At 45.8% G+C, this 20,714-nt stretch overlaps 1 protein-coding gene across 4 annotated transcripts in view; it reads right to left on the bottom strand.

Annotated features, from left to right (window-relative positions):
- Window positions 1-777: 777 nt before the first annotated feature.
- LOC124005975 (rho GTPase-activating protein 32-like) overlaps window positions 778-20,714 on the bottom strand; it is a 39,868-nt gene continuing 19,931 nt past the window's right edge. Inside the window, exons 1-18 of one of the 4 annotated variants that reach the window (XM_046315623.1) lie at window positions 13,096-13,348; window positions 11,862-11,948; window positions 11,332-11,469; window positions 10,979-11,071; window positions 10,680-10,802; window positions 10,446-10,523; window positions 10,175-10,256; window positions 9,750-9,911; window positions 9,480-9,582; window positions 9,166-9,310; window positions 8,756-8,838; window positions 8,411-8,518; window positions 7,933-8,078; window positions 7,640-7,853; window positions 5,707-5,855; window positions 5,423-5,497; window positions 4,582-5,268; window positions 778-4,024 (exon numbers count right to left, since the gene is read on the bottom strand). In XM_046315623.1, the coding sequence (XP_046171579.1) occupies window positions 1,764-4,024; window positions 4,582-5,268; window positions 5,423-5,497; window positions 5,707-5,855; window positions 7,640-7,853; window positions 7,933-8,078; window positions 8,411-8,518; window positions 8,756-8,838; window positions 9,166-9,310; window positions 9,480-9,582; window positions 9,750-9,911; window positions 10,175-10,256; window positions 10,446-10,523; window positions 10,680-10,802; window positions 10,979-11,059 (4,497 nt within the window). In that variant the 5' untranslated portion in view covers window positions 11,060-11,071; window positions 11,332-11,469; window positions 11,862-11,948; window positions 13,096-13,348 and the 3' untranslated portion in view covers window positions 778-1,763. Of the gene's footprint in view, window positions 4,078-4,581; window positions 5,269-5,422; window positions 5,498-5,706; window positions 5,856-7,639; window positions 7,854-7,932; window positions 8,079-8,410; window positions 8,519-8,755; window positions 8,839-9,165; window positions 9,311-9,479; window positions 9,583-9,749; window positions 9,912-10,174; window positions 10,257-10,445; window positions 10,524-10,679; window positions 10,803-10,978; window positions 11,072-11,331; window positions 11,470-11,861; window positions 11,949-13,095; window positions 13,349-20,714 lie in introns of those variants that run through there. The other 3 variants (XM_046315622.1, XM_046315621.1, XM_046315624.1) reach the window with 3 other exon arrangements.

Here is a 20,714-nt window from a genome sequence, read left to right on the forward strand (position 1 = left end):
AAATTATTTGAATGTTTGTGGGACGTTATCATCCTGTGACTTTTTATATCTACCTTTTTTGTAAGTACAAACCGGGCGTAACGGCAGTAAATGATGATAGTTGATGGGCAGGCCAGGCATATTTGGTGAGTACCAAACTTATTTTGACATAACGCTTGCAGAGCTGGTGAATGGTAGCTTGAAATGGTAGCTTTCTGGGCAGAGGAGATCTCGTCAGTCATCTGCCCAGATACTGGTTCAAACCTTAACTAGAACTTAATTGGAATGTTAGCTAATGTTCTGGGAATTTTCCCAATTTGCTCGGCAGGCTCCAGATAAATTATCCTGAATGATTTGTTCCTAAATTTGCACTGGCAGTTTCCTTGGATATGGATGACAGATCAAGGGGAGAGGATGCATGAACAAAAATACTAGATTTTCGGAAGTTGTCAGATTTGTCTATGCTAATGAGATACTATTGGGAAACAACTACAGTCACTGTTGTGTGTGTGTAGTAATACACTACACATCTAAGGAATGAGAGAGACTTTAGGACAAAAATGGATTCATAAAGAAAATATGAGTTCCCATCCTCACTAAAGATTCAGAGACATTATTGGGGAACCACTTTTTCTGCAATACTGCAGTGCCCTCTGCAGTCTAATGCTTACACTTCGGAATCTCCACGGTAGCAAATGCAAGGCCCAGTGAGTATGCATTGTTGCTCCAAGCAATTACTTAATCAGATGTGCATTCCCATTAACAAAGTATCAAATAAACCCAGCCACAATGTCATAGTATGTTTTAGAATTTTATTTAGATTATCTCACGGAAGAAAAGAAAATGTCTTAGCAATATCTCATTTACAGAGGGTGGTTTTAAATAACATTGTTAATGAATAAAAAACTATAACAATAGAGTAAAGCAACAGATAAAACATAACATACCATTAAATATGGAATGTCCTCATAATACAACCTCATAGCTTCCTGTTAATGTGAAGAGTGCATTGACATTCTGTACACTTCTTTCACATCTGCAGCACACATACGTGTTTGGAAGTTATTTATCCTGGTAACATGACATTAGATGGACCCCAACTGTGGTCACAATCCTCCATGCTCCTTAATCTTTCCATGTCTGAGTGTCTTGTTGTGTGAAGGTGGGAGACGTGTAGGTGAAGAAATGTCCTCAGTGTCTTCCATTATTGTCGGAACTAAATAACACCACAAGTGCCAATGTTACCAAACACCTTCAGTGAAGAATCAGTGAAATTGCAAACCATAAAAAGTCAAGGATCTATACATGGTTCTCAGATGCTAGAATTCGTAAAAAGTGTGTGTTTCTTCAGTTAGGGCATAAATGACCTAGGCAAACAATATCACGCTGGCAGTAGGCCCAGTAAGACATATCTTAGATTATTATTGCTCATAAGATTAACAATATTTGGCAGACATTTCAAATGGCATTTTCTGTTTGTTGGACAATATTATCTCACGGACATTAAATGAAAATTGTACAACAACTTCATAAACAATTTCCTAAAACAAGCTTTCAAAATCTCACCTCTTAGTTTATGAGAAAATAATTTCCCTCTTTCTTTGCTATCTACATGTTACCAACTGTATGACCCACCCATTCGTGTCAATTCAACATTCTTAAAAACAGTTTGAAGGGATTTGTCTATGAATTTCTTACATTTTTATAAACAACATTAATCTGTTGAGTTGGAGATGTATGCCAAGCTGGCCTCTTTTAGCTGCTGGTGTGATTTGAGGACTGAATCACTCAGCATAGACTCCAGCTTCCGGCCTGAGGCCTGTCTGCAGAAAGGCCCCGTGGCCCCCTAGGCCATGTGACAGCAGTCTGTGGCTGTGTGGGGGCATGCATCCGTGGCCAGGGAACGGCCCTGGCATGGCCTTACCAGATCCTGAGGGTTTGGTCTTGGGAGCTGGGTAGTACCCCTCCAGGTTATTATAATGAGAGGGCATGGCCTTGGTGCTCTGAGTTCTCCTGTGGGGCTGAGTGGAGAAGGATCCAGGGTGATCTGGTTCCACAGGTGATTTGACATGGTGGTAGTAACGAGGCTCTTTGATGCTCTGTGATCGTGGTCTCCTGGGGATGCTTGGTTTTAATCGGGCAGAGTAGCTGTTAGCAGCATTGCCCATAATTACCTTGTCCTTGTCACAACCTCTACTATGACCACCCTCACCCTGCTCCACGCTCTTAGCATCTAGGAGCATGGGGACGTTGCAATGCTGTGGCTGATATCGTTGGGGGGTGCCCTGCTTGGGCTGGGTTCTCCTGGAGACGCTCTCTCTCCTGGGAGGGACTGGCTCCTCTCCTGGCCAATGAACACTCTGGTGCCTGATGTAATCACTAGGGTCTGAAAGCTGCTGACCAGGCGAGATTGGAGACATGGCAGGTACTTCACGTTGGCTGTCCACTCTGTCGGTGGCCAGCAGCCAGGCATTACCTGGGTCTGACCTGCTTCTGGTGTGACTGATATCTCTGCCCCTGATGTCACTCTGTGGGAGGGGAGGATTCAGGTTCTGATAAGGAGACATGATAGGGCCCTGGGGCCTCTGCCTGGCTCTATTCTCTTGCCTGATTGGCTGATAGATGGGTCTGTCACAACCCTCTGGGTGGTCCCAGGACTTGTAAATGACTCGCTCTGGATCCCTGCTCTCTAAGAAGAGTTCTCTTTTTGCGGGTGGGATGTTGTGTGAGGGACGGTAGTGGTAACCAGGATGTCCACAATCCTTGGTAGAGCGCATGGTGTATGACTGACTGTGTCGGATGCGGCTCGTCCTGTAAGGGTCCACATAGTAGTAAGACTCCTCTAGAGGCGCTGTGTCTGAATAGGGACTGTAGCGGTACTGAACACAGCCATTCTCAAAGTACGGCTGCAGAGGTTGGACATCTGACTGGACTAGCCTTTTGTACTCCTTTTCCTGGACAGCTGGACGTTGGACGTAGAACAGGGTGTCTGCCAGTTCAATACGAATAGGTTGCTGGGCATGGAAGGAGCGTGCCCTGCGGATGCCGGGGTAGCCCAGGGCTCTATCCTCAGTCCTCTGCCATTGTCCCCTGGATCTGTGGTGGCCACTGGAGCTGTACTCTTCTCTGGGTTGGGGTTGACCACTGTACTGGGGGGAGTTAGAGGGGTAATTCCGGAGGCCTAAAGTATTGTAGCAGCTGTCAGACATGGGTTTGTACATGCTCTTGGGGCCTGCCTGGTGGGGAAGGAAATAGTCAGGCCGAGGAGGTCCAGATACCTGTCCTGCTGGATTGACCCGATGATGTCTGTACACATCTTCAGCCTCCCTCATAGCTCTCTCTCCATCAGAGCTGTACTGATTGACTAAGGACGGCAGAGGACGATGTGGAGGGATCTCCCCCACAGACCCTGGCATGGACGCCTCAGCAAGAACAGTCTGATAGTTATAGGCATTGACTGAGTCAGTGTTAGCAAGGACAGCAGCAGCTAACGGGCTCTGAATGGAGCAGACTGATTGAATGGGAGGGGAGGCCCCACCACTGAGATACGAGGAGGACACAGTCTGAAGATGTACAGTCTTTACAGCTCCCAGGGGCCGGTCTCTCCCTTCCCTCTGGTCCCTCACCTCTGTGCTGCCCAGCAGTAGAGCTCCAGCCTCTAAGGAACTGACAGTGGGAGTGAAGTTACTCATGGCCACTTGTCCTTCAGGGGCCTGTTTTCTCTCATAGCCAGGGAAACGGTCACAAGGACTCTCAACTGGTGTGCCAGCCATGGGTAAGAGGGTGGCTGGAGAAGAGACCTTGAGGTCACCGTAATCCTGAGAGCAGGGTTGGAGGTGGAGAACAGAGGGTCGTGGGGGTATGTCCAGGGGGTGGGGGGTGTTCTGTCTCTGGAGAGGGTAGGGGGGCTGGGTGCCCCTCCTCTGGGAGGTCAGAGTGGCCTTCTGGGCAGACTCAGCCAGGGCCAGGGCCAGCCTGCGGGCAGCACTTGTCAATGGAGGGTGAGGAGGGAGGACAGACACTGAATTCACAAGCCCATCTGTTCCTGGGGAGGCATAAGACAAACAATGCTGCTACAGTATGACAGGACAAACAACGCTGTGATCAGACATGAGGGGACAACACATAGAATAATACCATAAGAACTTAAGTGATTAAGGAAACGCATTAATAACTGTACATATGCATGTTAAACATTGTTGCACATTAATGATACTGTCGATTGAAAAAGGCTTTACAAAGACTCAATCATGGACACTCTTACTTACAGTTATGGCTGCTTTGTATTGTTGTCTCTACCTTCTTGCCCTTTGTGCAGTTGTCTGTGCCCAATAATGTGTGTACCATGTTTTGTGCTGCTAACATGTTGTGCTGTCATATGTTGCTGCCTTGCTATGTTGTTGTCTTAGGTCTCTTTATGTAATGTTGTCTCAGGTCTCTTTATGTAATGTTGTCTCTTGTCGTGATGCATTGTCTTTTTTTATATCCCAGCCCCCGTCCCGCAGGCCTCCTTTTGTTAGGCAGTCATTGTAAATAAGAATTTGTTCTTAACCGAATGAAAAAATGAACTAAAATTGAATTTATTTTTAATGTGCCACTGACCTGCATCCGGAGGGTTTTGTGAAGCCAGGCTGTCTGTGACAGTTGAGGTGAAGCTTGGTGGGCTGGGGGGCCGGCAGGGTGCCCTAGCCTCACTCCCCTCCTCACTCACTAGTTGGGCCTCACACAGATCCAGAGGTGGAGGGGAGGAGGATTCACCCCCCTGGGTATCTGAGACACAGTGTGGGGCAGACACACACACAGTGTGCACATCTGTTTCGACCACAGGGGAAATGACCCGAGCCACTTTATTTTTCTCCCCTCTTTTCCTATGGACTGGGCTGATGTCAGGGGACTGGGAGTCACTGAGGACTTTATTGACGGATGAGGAGATGGGCTTTGATTCACTGGAACCCCTGACATGCTTCCTACAGTTGATGCTTGCTTTGCGTTGAGGAGCGGATTTAGCTTTTGGTGGGCTCACTGGGCTGCACTGGAAGGACATGGGGTCAAAGTCCAGAAAGGCCATGCCAGGGGCTGGAAGACAGAGGTCAAGGTCGTCCTCCTGATGTGGAGGGAACACGCCAGCTGTGTCAAAGGCTGGACCATCAGCACCACTATGGACCTCCTTGACCTGGTTATTGTAGTGGTCAACTTTGACCCTAGCATCACACAGGTCATCCCTGAATGCGGTGGAGAGGGCATCGCTGGTAGAGTGTGGTCTAGGGAGGCGGTACATCTGGGGCTCCCCTATGGCAGACAGACAGTATGCATTACCATTCAGTGGCAGACTTCAACATTAGACATAAAAATAAATGTAACAAATTATCCATCTAAATTAGTTTATCGCATAGTATGAAAAACAGGTACTGACAGGATTGAAAGTATGACGGAGCATATTTACTTTCCAAATTGTGCAAAGAGGTGAGAGATTCTTCACTTTTGGTGGAGCGCAGTGTCCCACTATCACCTCTACCACCTGAATAATATGGAAGTACAAACTGAAGTTGAAATAGACTTCTTTTTGAAAAAAACATGACTTCATCACATCACCCAAGTGGAATAAACAGCCATACATTTAACCACAGAGACATGACTGGAGGTATTTTATAAGATGGCTTTGAAGACTGTTCTTATGGTTGTGTACAGTCCTGGATGGTGACAGTGTAGTGCTGGTTAAGGCCTGACCTGGCAGCGCGATGCTCTTGATCTCATTGGGTTCGCTGGGGTGACGCTTCAGCTTGCGTTTGGAGGTCATGGAGGATGATTTGCCCAGGTGGAAGAATGAACGCCAGCTTCCCACTGGGGACTTTTTCACCTTCCCAGGAGCCCTCTTACTATAACACAACACAACATCCCCAGTGAAAACAGTGGACTGTACAGGGTGTCAAAGACAAACTCAGCAAAAAAAGAAACATCCCTTTTTCAGGACCCTGTCTTTCAAAGATAATTAGTAAAAATCCAAATAATTTCACAGATCTTCATTGTAAAGGGTTTACACAAGGTTTCCCATGCTTGTTCAATGAATCAAAAACAATTAATGAACATGCACCTGTGGAACCGTCATTAAGACACTAACAGCTTACAGACGGTAGGCAATTAAAGTCACAGTTATGAAAACTTAGGACACTAAAGATGCCTTTCTACTGACTCTGAAAAACACCAAAAGAAATATGCCCAGGGTCCCTGCTCATCTGCGTGAACGTGCCTTAGGCATGCTGCAAGGAAGTATGAGGACTGCAGATGTGGCTAGGGCAATACATTGCACTATCCGTACTGTGAGATACCTAAGACGGCGCTACACGGAGACAGAACGGGCAGCTGATCGTCCTCGCAGTGGCAGACCACGTGTAACAACACCTGATCGGTACAGCCGAACATCACACCTGCAGGACAGGTACAGGATGGCAACAACAACTGTCCGAGTTACACCAGGAACACACAATCCCTCCATCAGTGCTCAGACTGTCCGCAATAGGCTGAGAGAGGCTGGACTGAGGGCTTGTAGGCCTGTTGTAAGGCAGGTCCTCACCAGACATCACCGGCAACAATGTTGCCTATGGGTACAAACCCACCGTCGCTGAACCAGACAGGACTGGCAAAAAATGCTCTCCACTGCTCTCCACTGACGAGTTGCGCTTTTGTCTCACCAGGGGTGATGGTCGGATTCGTGTTTATCGTCGAAGGAATGAGCATTACACTGAGGCCTGTACTCTGGAGCGGGATCGATTTGGAGGTGGAGGGTCCGTGGGGCTGTGTGTTACAGCATCATCGGACTGAGCTTCTTGTCATTGCAGGCAATCTCAGCGCTATGCGTTACAGGGAAGACGTCCTCCTCCCCCATGTGGTACCCTTCCTGCAGGCTCCTGACATGCCCCTCCAGCATAACAATGCCACCAGCCATACTGCTCGTTCGGTGTGTGATTTCCTGCAAGACAAGAATGACAGTGTTCTGCCAAGGCCAGTGAAGAGCCCGGATCTCGATTCCATTGAGCACGTCTGGGACCTGTTTGATCGGAGGGAGGGGGCTAGGGCCATTCCCTTGAAAATGTCTGGGAACTTGCAGGTGCCTTGGTGGAAGAGTGGGGTAATATCTCACAGCAAGAACGGGCAAATCTGGTGCAGTACATGAGGAGGAGATGCACTGCAGTACTTAATGCAGCTGGTGGCCACACCATATACAGACTGTTACTTTTGATTTTGACCCCCCTTTGTTCAGGGACAGATTATTCAATTTATGTTAGTCACATGTCTGTGGAATTTGTTCAGTTTATGTCTCAGTTGTTGAATCTTGTTATGTTCATACAAATATTTACACATCTTAAATTTGCTGAAAATAAACGCAGTTGACATTGAGAGGACGCTTCATTATTTGCTGAGTTTACAACAGCCTATGAAACAAATACATCCTTCATACGGTCACACACATTTTGTTTTAATATACTGTTCAATAGTTATGTCAAATCAGTAGTGATGTTTGGAACGGATGAATGGTCTCTAACGGATTTGGCTATTGTCTCCTGTCAGACTGACAGGATTATTATTTTTTTATGAGTTTATATGGTTTATAAAACTACAATGTATTGTAGGCTATTAGTTTCTAGAAGCACCAACAACCTACCTCTCAGTGGGGAGCGCGATGACTGTGTGGAACTTGCCCATAAGTGCCCCGGGTCCCTCCCCCACCTCGATGTACTCGCTGTGGGACAGAACGGGGGTAGGAACAGGGGAGCCCAACTGGGCCTGGGTACGGGCCTGGGCTTCGTCCAGAGATAGGAGCTTAGTGGAGGGAGAGCACACTAGCAGAGACTTGGGCCTGGATAGGGTACTGGTACCTGGGAGCAGAGAGAGAAATGTTTTTGAAGTTCCCATAATGTCCCCATAATGACTGCCTAAGCCAGGGTAATGCTGTACCTGTGCTCTCCCGTTTGTGGGCGTTGACCTTGCTGCTGAAGAGTGACTCTGTATTGTTCAGTATGAACTCCACCACCACTGACTGGATACGCACTTCCATAAAGGCTGCGGTTCCACTAAAACAGGCCGACTCAATCTGCTTGGACCTGAAACACAGTTATGTCCTAATCAACAGCATTGCCAGTCATAGCCAGTTACAAAACAACAGTGTACATTTAAGCAATACGGCACGGCTAAGGGCTGTTCTTAGCAGTGGTATATTGGTCATATACCACAAACCCTTAGGTGCCTTATTGCTATAATAAACTGGTTACCAACGTGAATAGAGCAGTAAAAATAAATGATTTGTCATACCCGTGGTATATGGTCTGATATACCACGGCTTTCAGACAACCAACATTCAGGGCTCCAACCACCCAGTTTATAAATCGCAGTTAATACTAATGACAGTGTTGGTGGTTGGAATGTTTCAATATACCTGAGCAAGTTTGGAGCCCAGACGATGGCCAGGTTCTTGGTGTGCATGTTGGTAATAGGGCTGAAGGTGGCTAGTTGGGACAAATGTCTCATGAGGAATTCCAGAGTCCTGCAGTGCAGACCAGGGACTATTACAGATCAGGTAGAACACAGACATGTGCAATACACCCTTCTTTACTGTCAGCCTACAAAGCCAAGACTGTGGCTTCAATGCTCTCTTTTAGCCAACAGATGGCGCCTAAGCACCTACAGTTCAGTGGTGACTTTATCCACTACTGTAGTGAATATAGAAGATGCCGCATTGCAGGAGCCACTAGGGTGTGCTGTGAACTCCTCTCCCACTGACCTGTAGTGAGGAGGAGGAAGCTGCTGGATGACGTTGTGGATCTTCACCAGCCTCTCCTCATCAGTAGCTGCAGACACAGCCTCCTGTGGAGGGAGGGAACACCAGAATTCCACACAGAGAGAGCCTGATCACTAGGCCAGCAGGAGCTTTCTGTCCTTTACTGTCGTTCCCCCCTTTACGTTTATCTTCAATACACCCCACCGTGCTACGAGGAGATTTCTGATGAAGAATTTTAAGTTCATTTCAGTGATAAGACCTTTCTATTTCACATATTTTGAAATGGGAAAGACAAGCTTATTTGTTAGTACGGTATCTCCCTTGGTTTATTCCAAGATGACTATATTATTCATCTATTCCCCAATCAGCGTCCACCTTTCCCCTCTATGTCAGTTCAGTGTTCTGCTCCTTACTGAGAATCTCTCATAGAGCTGGTAGGTGAGCAGAGGGTTGGGCAGCTCTCTAAAGTACAGTTTACAGAGGGACCCTACGGAGTGGATATCCAGTTTGAAAACATCTCTACTGAGGTCTGGGATCTCCTCCGAGTCAAACTCATGTCTGGGGAAACAGATGAGAGAAGACACTGGTTAACACTCAACATCAGACCATCACATACAATTAACACTGTATACGTCTGTAAGCAGTACTGACATGATGTTTGAATTTCTTCATTGTTTTCCAGGATGTTGTACATTATTTGATGTTAAAAAGTGAAGCAAGGACTTACCTCAGTTTCTGGATGTTGGAGGAGATCCCAGAGAGTCTGTACATCCCGTCCACGACACCATGTCTCTCAATGAACTCAGTACAGCATTTTATCACCTGGGGGACTGGAGAAAGGAGAGGAGAAAGGAGAGGAGAAAGGAGAGGAGAAAGGAGAGGAGAAAGGGCCGTCAACAAAGTAACATCCAGGAGATTTTAACAACAAAGACCGAGAAGACTACCTTTCTCTATACAGTGCTAACTATAGAGAGAAAAAGGCTGCTGGGAGACTGACCATCATGTTCTGAGTTGAGGAGGTGTTCCCCCAGGTCACAGCCAAACACCCTCTCCCTGAGGATCCCACGCTGCCTCAGCTTCTGGGGGGGTGGACGGGACTTCATGAAGCTCCTCAGGAATGTCACCAGCTTCCCATGCTTCTTGCACACTGATGGACACACTGAATGAATATACATTTTGTTTTTGGGTTGTAAATAAAAACATACAATAGATGTGCATTTGAATTCCAGTGGATAACACTTGAAAGGAAGAATAAAAACACTTATTCCCAAAGAGTCAACCAATACAACGCCGTTACACACACGCCAGACTCACCTCATTTTTTCAGTACATATTTTAAGATTCAACTCCAGTCAGCTATACATTAAATCATAGGGAAGAGGGAAGACAGAGTTACTGTTGATGTAAAACAGGTCACAGTACCTGGTTTTGGCACAGAGCTGGACACACAGGTGGGAATCCTATCACTGATCAGCTCCACACAGTCACAGGGGAAGAAGCCAACCTGCACAGAGATAAACAGAAGGAGAAATAGTAACACTCTCCTGCGCTCTATAATGCACCAGATATGATCTAAGGAAGAGTAAGTGATAGTAACCTCCATATACAGTAGGGAGTGGGATGCAGAAAACGGATCACTAGTATGAAGGGACAGACAAAACGGTTTGAGTCAGACTTATTTGAGGTGTTTTACCTGAAAACCATGTTTCCCTCTCCACCAGCCAGTGTCCTCTTTAGGAGGCATGTCAATGACTGACACAATGTCCCCTACCTAGAACAGGGTCAACACAGAAAAGACAAATGAGAGTATAGCAGTTTGCGTGGGTTTAAAATTCACAACCATGGCAGAATATATCCCCATATCTCCCCACTGTTCCCTAAACCCCTCCCCTTTCCTGTCCAATGACAAGATGCACAGAGGGGTCACCTCAAAGGTCAGCTCGTCTGTGGCCTGGGCAATGTAGCGTTTGATGACGTGGGCCGCGGCGATGGCAGGAACATTGATGGAGGACTCCTCAGCTACCAGCATGCGGTTGCCCTTGTTATCAATCTGAGAGACAAAAACACAGGTTGACAAAGTCTACAAAATACGCAACATTATGGAGTTCAGCATAGATATCATATCAATTACTAGAATGGAACATTTAATTGTGCATGAAGTCTAATTGAATAAACAAGTTGTCCTGTTGATCTGAGGAGTGAGTAAGAGAAACATGAGTAGCTCACCTCCATCCATGTCAGCACTGGACCACAGTTGATCTTGTTATCAGCGATGGCTGAGAGATGGGACAGGTAGGCTGCCAACATCTTGGTTATTTCCTACGGAGAATAGAATCAGCAGCAATGAGTTAGGTTGAATGCAAAGCCAGGGGAGATATAATGTAATGTAACTGTGGCTGTGTAAGTGTCTCTAATGGCACCCTATTCTCTTTGTAGTCCACTAGTTTAGACCAGTTTCCTTCGCACAGGTCAAACGTAGCACACTACTTAGGGAATGGGGTGTCATTTGGGATACAGATGGTCTCAATCACAGCAGATAGTAAAAATATTCCCAGTTAGTCCTGTTGACTGACTCCTACCTCTACTGTGTCCTTCAGATAGTCAAAGCGAGGCAGCTCATTGAGTTTGGAGAAGTGTCGGTCATAGATACAAAGGTGGAGGTGTTTGTCTAGCACACGGAAGTCTTCATAGGAGCGCTTCACCAACCAGCTCCGACTCTGAGGCACAGAGACAAGAGTGAGCCTGAAATGAGACCAGACTGGAGAAAAACATTGAAGGCGTCTAGGACAAAGATACTGTACACAAAGGCATCAGCCTGTCTCAAACCTCTCCTCCTGGACCCCCAAACATTCCATGTATTTGATCTAGTCCAGAGCTAGCACACCTGATTGCACTTGTTAACTAATGGTCAAGCCCATGACTACTTGAATCAGTTGTGCTAGTTCAGGGCTACAACAACATTTGTTAAATGTCTGGGGGTCCCTGAGGAAAGGGTTGAGAAGCACTGGATTATCTTACCCTCTTAGATATGAATATCATGCTTCAGTTAAATGTTCCAGATTTTTCTATGGGTCAGAAACTTGGGCCTAGCCCTCAAGCTCCATTATACCTGGCAGCAGATCTGAACCAGGAAGAGTGGCTCCTTGGAGTCCAGACAAGCCTTCTGCCCCTCAGTTTGCTCCTCTGCAAAGGACAGCTGCAGGGGAATGGGTACAGAGAGATTAAAATAGTGGGGGACACCACACTCTAAATAATGTAGGAGTTTAATACAGCAACCTCTTTCTGTAACTGAACTACTGTGAAAGTAGAACATATATCATGTCCGGTCACTTAGCCAACTCTCCAAACTATCAATAATGGACAGTAAACCAAACTGGGTAATACTACCATTGTAAGAAATGGGTATGGTTTGTCATGAAGGGAAACATCTAGATTGTTTTTGTTTTTATTATGTACTATCATGGTCTTAACAAAAAAAAAAAACAGAGGCCCCTTAAATAAATGGGTTGTAGGAGGTCCTTTGGTCTTGAGAGTTGCTGACTTCATACTCAATAAGGAAAGAACTCTTGGGAGGTTAAGAAAGTGTGAATGTGGCCAAAATATAAGCAGTATATGAATAATGCATAAGCAATTGAAAACCCCTTCAGCGTTTGAGAGGCTATTGAAATGTACCAAAAATCCTTGTCAAATTCCCTCCATCCCTCCCATAGAACTCCATAACATCCTATACCAAGAGGAGATCAAAGCCTCAGGAATAGTTAGGGGAATAAATTGATATCAAATACAGGCAAAACTTCAAAGTGCTGCGAGGCTGGGGAGGTTTTGGTTATTTATAACTAATCTAGATACTCAACACAATATGACCTAGTTACCCATCATTGCTCAGTAACATGGTAAACCACAGCGTATGGTAAATCATACACATAGCGATACAGAGAGGATTAAAAAAAAATAAGCATGAGTCAATGAGTGAATTAAAAAATAACATTAACTATGGTCATGTGGATGGAAAGATGGACTGTTAGCATGATAAGACAACAAACATGAATCAATGATGATTAACAATATGTCAAGAAGATGTCTGGACAGAAACACAGTCACATGGAGCAGAGTCATGTAACACTGAAAACTAAACTGAGTAAATGTAGTGCATGTCTTACTTCTGTTTAAGCTCTTTCCATCCCCCAACTCTTTTTACCAACGCATTTTAGCCAAGCAACTAATACTGACAACCTCACACGGCACAGCACAAATCCCTAAATAGAAACAAGACTGCAGTCATTAACTATTAATACACACATCTGGACCCAGAGACAGAAATGAAGACAATTGCATACTGGTACCTGCCAGTGCAGGCTCTTAACAGGTCGTCAGCTATTAAGTCAGGTTACAACACAGCTGGATGTCTCCCAGACAGCGTTCAACTGCAGTCCTGTGTCTCCAGATAGAAGTCACTGAGCTGAACCCATAGCTGCCTACCACAGATGCTGGTTGCTTTCATCTGTCCCGGAGGTTAAATCCCCTTTAGCCTGTCCTTCTCCGCAAGGTGGAACCACAACATGTTTTCACTGTTCAATTAGACCACAAGAGCAGAGAATAGAAGTAGGGAAAGCATCCCGCTGTTTCTCTCTCCCTCTGTCCCTCCCATCCCTTCCTCAATCTCCCTCCCACTCCCCATTTCAATCTCCCTCCCACTCTCCCTCTATCTTTCGTCATCCTCTCGTGACAAAAGAGCTCTACATTATATAGGCTAAACCAGAGCAGTTAGCACACACACATATGTAACACTGAGAGGTGCAGGAGAACATAGACAACCCAGGCATCTCCATTTCAAAAGTGTGCTTCTGGAGAGAATGGAAGTAATCTTGGGCAGAATCAGCCCAGTACGCTGTATGTGTTTCAGAGGCTGCTGTCCTCATGTTGCCATTCGGTCTGAGACCTGATCTGTCATATTCCTGATGGTCCTGTGTGTGTTCTAGAACAAGCATATGAGTTATGAGACCCACCACAGGGATAATGTTATGACACTCCCTCTAATCTGTCAGCCCACTTCCTCTCTGTGTGAAGTCAGCACATAAATTATATCATGACGGCTGTTTAAGGTCCAATGCAGCTGTTTTTATCTCAATAGCAAATCATTTCTGGGTAACAATTAAGCAATGTTGTAGTAATTCGGTCCAGGACTTGTGACTCGACCATTGGTGGCTCTAACTCTCCGTCCCGTGACTTGTATTTGCACTTTGACTGGATAGGCTACTATGATAAGCAACAATGGGTGCGCAGAGCAGCGACAGTTCTGTTCTCTAGCAATGGAAGGACTCGCTACAGCAGCAAGCGGTGAGTGTGGACAGGCAGGCAGGCTCCACTCTGGTTCCGCCTCCGATCATACACATCACACAAGCGAATCTTGCTTCCCCGTAACCACCAGTTAAAAAACTGTTTTACAATATTGAAAACAATGGTTTTGAGTTTAAAAGTAAAACAGTAAAGCTATTGTCTCCCTCACTCTCCCCTTCAGTATTGAAAAGTTAAAAAAGTTCCACTTTCTCCAGTCTCCCTTTAGTTTTCACTCAAGAATGAAATCACCTATACAAATATCAGTGGGTGGGCATCCAGAGTGGCACAGCGGTCTAAATCACTGCATTGCTAGCTGCGCCAGTACAGATCCTGGTTCAATCCCAGGCTGTGTCGCGCCAGGTGCGACCAGGAGACCCATGAAGCGGCACACAATTGGTCCAGCATAGTCCAGGTAAGGGGGAAAGTTTGGCCGGCCAGGTTGTCCCATCGCGCTCTAGCGACTCCTGTGGTGGGCAGGACGCAACGCACGCTGACACGGGAGTCCGTACGGGAGTTGCAGCGATAGGACAAGACTAACTCCCAATTGAGGAGAAAAAAAGGCAAAAAAAAATATAATTAAAAAAATAAATATCAGTGGGTGATTACAAAAAAGTAGCAAATAATAATCCTGTCACTCTGACAGGAGACAATAGCCAATTCCGTTAGAGACCATTCATCCGTTCCAAACATCACTACTGATTTGACATAACTATTGAACAGTATATTAAAACAAAAATGTGTGAGACTGTATGAAGGACTCATTTGTTTCATAGGATATTTTAAACTCTCATTGTCAACTGCATTTATTTTCTGCAAACTTAACATGTGTAAATATTTGTAAGAACATAGCAAGATTCAACAGCTGAGATAAACTGAACAAGTTCCACAGACATGTGACTAACATAAATTGAATAATGTATCCCTGAACAAAGGGGGGTCAAAATAAAAAGTAACAGTCAGTATCTGGTATGGCCACCAGCTGCATTAAGTACTGCAGTGCATCTCCTCCTCGTGGACTGCACCAGATTTGCCAGTTCTTGCTGTGAGATGTTACCCCACTCTTACAATTCCTTTGACTTGTTTTTTGTTCTGACATGCACAGTCACTATGGGACCTTGTGTGTGTGTGTGTGTGTGTGTGTGTGTGTGTGTGTGTGTGTGTGTGTGTGTGTGTGTGTGTGTGTGTGTGTGTGTGTGTGTGTGTGTGTGTGTGTGTGTGTGTGTGTGTGTGTGTGTGTATATATATATACACACACACACACACACACACACACGCACACACACACTTTCCAAATCATGACCAAACTTTTGTATTTACAACAGGTGGACACCAACAAAGTCGTAGAAACATCAAGGATGAACAATGGAACTAGGATTCAATTTAGCTAAATTTCAAGTCTCATAGCAAAGGGTCTGAATACTTACGTAAATAAGTTCTTTGCAAACATTTCTAAAACCCTGTTTTCACTTTGTCATTATGGGGTACTGTGTGTAGATTGATGAGAAAGATACAGTTGAAGTTGGAAGTTTACATATACCTTAGCTAAATACATTTAAACTCAGTTTTTCACAATACCTGACATTTAATCCTAGCAAAAAATCCATGTCTTAGGATCACCGCTTTATTTCAAGAATATGAAATGTCAGAATAATAGGAGAGAGAATGATTTACTTCAGCTTTTATTTCTTTCAACACATTCCCAGTGGCTCAGAAGTTTACATACACTCAATTAGTATTTGATAGCATTGCCTTTCAATCGTTTAACTTGGGTCAAAAGTTTTGGGTAGCCTTCCACAATAAATTGGGTGAATTTTGGAACATTCCTCCTGACAGAGCTGGTGTAACAGAGTCAGGTTTGTAGGCCTCCTTGCTCGCACACACGTTTTCAGTTCTGCCCACACATTTTGAGGTCAGGGCTTTGTGAAGGCAATTCCAATACCTTGACTTTGTTGTCCTTAAGCCATTTTGTCACAACTTTGGAAGTATGCTTGGGGTCATTGTCCATTTGGAAGACCCATTTGTAACCAAGCTCTTACTTCCTGACTGATGTCTTGAGATGCTTCAATATAGCCACATATTTTCCCTCCTCATGCTGCCATTTATTTTGTGAAGTGCACCAGTCCCTCCTGCAGCAAAGCATCCCCACAACATGATGCGCCCCCCCCCCCCCCCCCCCTGTGCTTCATGTTTGGGATGGTGTTCTTTGGCTTGTAAGCCTCCCCCTTTTTCCTTCAAACATAATGATGGTCATTATGGCCAAACAGTTCTATTTTTGTTTCATCAGACCAGAGGACATTTCTCCAAAAAGTACTATTCTTGTCCCCATGTGCAGTTGCAAACCGTAGTCTAGCTTTTTTATGGTAGTTTAGAGCAGTGGCTTCTTCCTTGCTCAGTGGCCTTTCAGGTTGCATCGATATCGGACTCGTTTTACTATGGATATAGATACTTTTGTACCTGTTGTCCATCTTCACAAGGTCCTTGCTGTTGTTCTTGGATTGATTGATTTGCACTTTTCGCACCAAAGTGCATTCATCTCCAGGAGACAGAACGCGTCTTCTTCCTGAGCGGTATGATGACTGCGTGGTCCTATGGTGTTTATACTTGCGTACTATTGTTTGTACAGATGAACATGGTACCTTCAGGCATTTGGAAATTGCTCCCAAGGATGAACAAGACTTGTGGAGGTCTACAATTTATTTGAGGCACTGAGTTTGAAGGTAGGCCTTGAAATACATCCACAGGTACACCTCCAATTGACTCAAATTATGTCAATTAGCCTATCAGAAGCTTCTAAAGCCATGACATAATTTTCTGGAATTGTCCAAACTGTTTACAAGCACAGTCAACTTAGTGTATGTAAACTTCTGACCCACTGGAATCTTGAAACAGTGAATTAAGTGAAATAATCTGTCTGTAAACAATTGTTGGAAAAATTACTTGTGTCATGAACAAAGTAGATGTCCTAATCGACATTTTACAAGAAATGTGTGAAGTTTTAATGACTAACATAAATGTATGTAAACTTCCGACTTCAACTGTATATATTTCTAATCCATTTTAGAATAAGGCTGTAACATAAAATGTGGAGAAAGTCAAGGGGTCTGAATACTTTCCGAATGCACTGTGTGTATGTTTGGTCTGTACTATAAGTGTCAGAGTGAGGCATGCTGGTCTCTCCCTAGAGTGATATTTCTCTCTTAGCACATCTCATCTCCCCCTGTAGGAAGACCAAGGTCACAGACAGATTTCTGTTCAGCAGCTACGCCCCGGTCACACAGCTAATGTATCACAGCTGCCACAGCTACAGTAGGTCAGCTATTAGATAGCTGCAAATTACTGTGCTAGAGCTCCCATCAGCTCACACACGTCCCTTAGCATACATGTAATAGCTTGCTGGTCATGTTATACCACGCTGCGAACATAGCGGTTCACTGAGACTCTCTCAACAGTAAAAGCAAAGATGGTTTAGTATGATGACATGTAGAAACTGCTTCCCCAATAAAAATCCCAGATCACGCTTGTTGGCGATGTCATGGCAACTGTAACGTAGACGCTGGGAGTCGAGAAGCAGGTGGTAAGTTTAATATAACAAAGAACATGGAACAATGCAAGGTGCACGTAATGCTGGTTGCCAGGACTGGTCGTTAGTAATCCGGCTCCAGCTGCAGGACGACAGGCACAGAGGGACGGCCCCGAGGATGAGTAGCAGGCCGGACGGCAAAGATGAAATCCCAGATTATGTTGGGATCCAGAATGTCCTCCACCGTAACTCAATACCGCTCCTCTGGGCCGTACCCCTCCCAGTTCACTAGTTGCTGGAGCCGACCCCAATGACTTCGGGAGTCCAGTAGGGATCTGACGGCATAGGCGGGACCGTCCTCAACGTCCAGGAGGGGGGCCGAGGCGTGCCGTGGGGCCGGCATCAGCCAAGGGACCAGGAACCACCAGCCTGAGAAGGAAAACATGAAAAAGTGAGATCCTCCAGACCACTGCGGTGGTAGTCTGCCTGCTCCTTCTGACGGTGAACGGTGCACTGGAGTCTCAGATGAGTCTCGCTCCACACTTCTTCTGCGGGGCTGAACCAATTATCCACTGCAGAGGTTTTGATCTAGCCCGAGGTCCACAGAGCCAGGGTAAGCTGAAAACCCAGAACACACTGGAACGAACGGAGTCAGCCCGGTGGAGGAGTGACTTAACGAATTCTGGGCCCTCTCTCCCTGCAGGTCCTGGCAGTAACTCCTCAGGAACTTCCCCAGCTCCTGGTTCATCCTCTCCACCTGCCCGTTAGACTGAGGGCTATACCTGGAAGTGGAGGCTGACCGTGACCCCGAGCTTCTCCATAAAGGATCTCCATACTCGTGATGTGAATTGGGGGCCACAGTCGGAAATGATGTCCTCCGGAAGGCCATAATGCCGGAAGACCTGATGGAATACTGCCTCAGCGATTTAGAGAGTAGTAGGAAGACCAGAATGGATGAAGGGGATGAAACAACATGATTTGGAAAATCTATCCACAACCACACAAGATGGCGCTGACAGAGATGGTCGCAACGCTTCAGGTACTTTGAAAACTATGTACGGTTGTTTTTTATGTATTATTTCTTACATTGTTAGCCCAGAATATCTCAATTGTTTTTACATACAGCCGGGAAGAACTATAGGCTATAAAAGCGATGACAACTTACCATCATTACAACCAGGAATACGTCTTACCCGAAGCGGATCCTTTGTTCGGACCTCCACCCTGGACATACGATCTTATCCCAGAGGCTGACCCAAAACAACGCGGTCGCCGCAGGAGAGGCAGATGGAGCGGCCTAGTGGTCAGACTCAGAAGGCGAGCACACCATCCACCGCTTCTGAGCATATTACTCGCCAACGTCCAATCTCTAGATAACAAGGTGGACGAAATTAGGGCACAAGTTGCCAGCCAGAGAGACATCAGAGATTGTAACATTCTGTGATTCACGAAAACATGGCTCACTCAGGATATGTTGTCAGAGTCGGTACAGCCACACGGTTTCTTCACGCATCGCACTGACAGAAACAAACATCTCTCTGGTAAGGGCGGGGGTGTATGACTTATGATTAACAACTCATGGTGTAATCACAACAACATACAGGAACTCAAGTCCTTTTGTTCACCTGATAATTATTTTCGATTATTGTCACAGCCGTGTGACAATATCCCCCCAAGCAGATCCCTCGTCAGACCTGAAAGAACTTCACTGGACTCTATGTATACTGGAAACCATACATCCTGTGGCTGCATTTAGGTAGCTGGGGATTTTAACAAAGCTAACCTAAGAACCATACTTCCTAAATTCTATCAGCATATCGAATGCGCAACAAGAGCTGGTAGCTTTCTGGATCATTGCTACTCGAATTTCCGCAATGCATACAAAGCCCTCCCCCGCCTTCGGCAAATCTGACCAGGACTCCATTTTGCTGCTCCCAGCCTATAGACAGAAACTAAAACAGGAAACGCCCGTGCTCAGGTTAATAGAAAGCTGGTCTGACCAATCGGATTAGAGACAAAGTAGTCGCAAATCAACGGCACAAACACGAGACGTATGTGGCAGCGTCTACAGTCAATCACTGATTACAAAAAGAAAACCAGCCACGTCACGGACACCGATGTCTTGCTCCTAGACAAATTAAAACAAACTTCTTTGCGCACTTTGAGGACAAAAGTGCCACTGCCACGGCCTGCTACCAAAGCCTGTGGGCTCTCCTCTTCCATGGCCAATGTGAGTAAAACATTTAAATGTTTTCAAACCTCGCAAGGCTGTCGGCCCAGACGGCATCCCTAGCCGCGTCCTCAGAGCATGTGCAGACCAGCTGGCTGGTGTGTTTACGGACATATTCAAGCAATCCCTATCCCATTCTGTTGTCCCCACATGGGTCAAGATGGCAACCATTGTTCCTGTTCCCAAGAAAGCTAAGGTAACTGATATAAATGACTATCGCCCCATTGCACTCACTTCTGTCATCATGTAGTGCTTTGAGAGACTAGTCAAGGACCATATCACCTCCACCCTAGACCAACTCCAATTTGCTTACTGCCCCAAAAGGTCCACTGACGATGCAATCGCCATCACACTGCCCTATCTCATCTGGACAAGAGGAATACCTATGTAAGAATGCTGTTCATTGATGACAGCTCAGCATTTAACACCATAGTACCCTCCAAACTCGTTATTAAGCTCGATACCCTGGGTCTTGACCCCGCCCTGTGCAACTGGGTCCTGGACTTTGACGGGCCATCCCCAGGTGGTGAAGGTAGGAAACAACATCTCCACCCCACTGATCCTCAACACTGGGGGCCCCACAAGGGTGCGTTGTCAGCCCTCTCCTGTACTCCCTGTTCACCCATGACTGCGTGGCCATGCTCGCTTCCAACTCAATCATCAAGTTTGCAGACAACACTGCAGTGGCAGGCCTGATTACCAACAATGACGAGAGCCTACAGGGAGGAGGTGAGAGCCCTTGGAGTGTGGCGTCAGGAAAATAACCCCTCACTCAACGTCAACAAAACAAAGGAGATGATCATGGACTTCAGGAAACAGCAGAACCCTAAAATTTGATTTGAAATCAATGGATAGATGAGACCAAGAACGCTGAG

Source organism: Oncorhynchus gorbuscha, linkage group LG19 (genome assembly GCF_021184085.1).
Source record: "Oncorhynchus gorbuscha isolate QuinsamMale2020 ecotype Even-year linkage group LG19, OgorEven_v1.0, whole genome shotgun sequence".
Classification (NCBI taxonomy): Eukaryota; Metazoa; Chordata; class Actinopteri; order Salmoniformes; family Salmonidae; genus Oncorhynchus; species Oncorhynchus gorbuscha.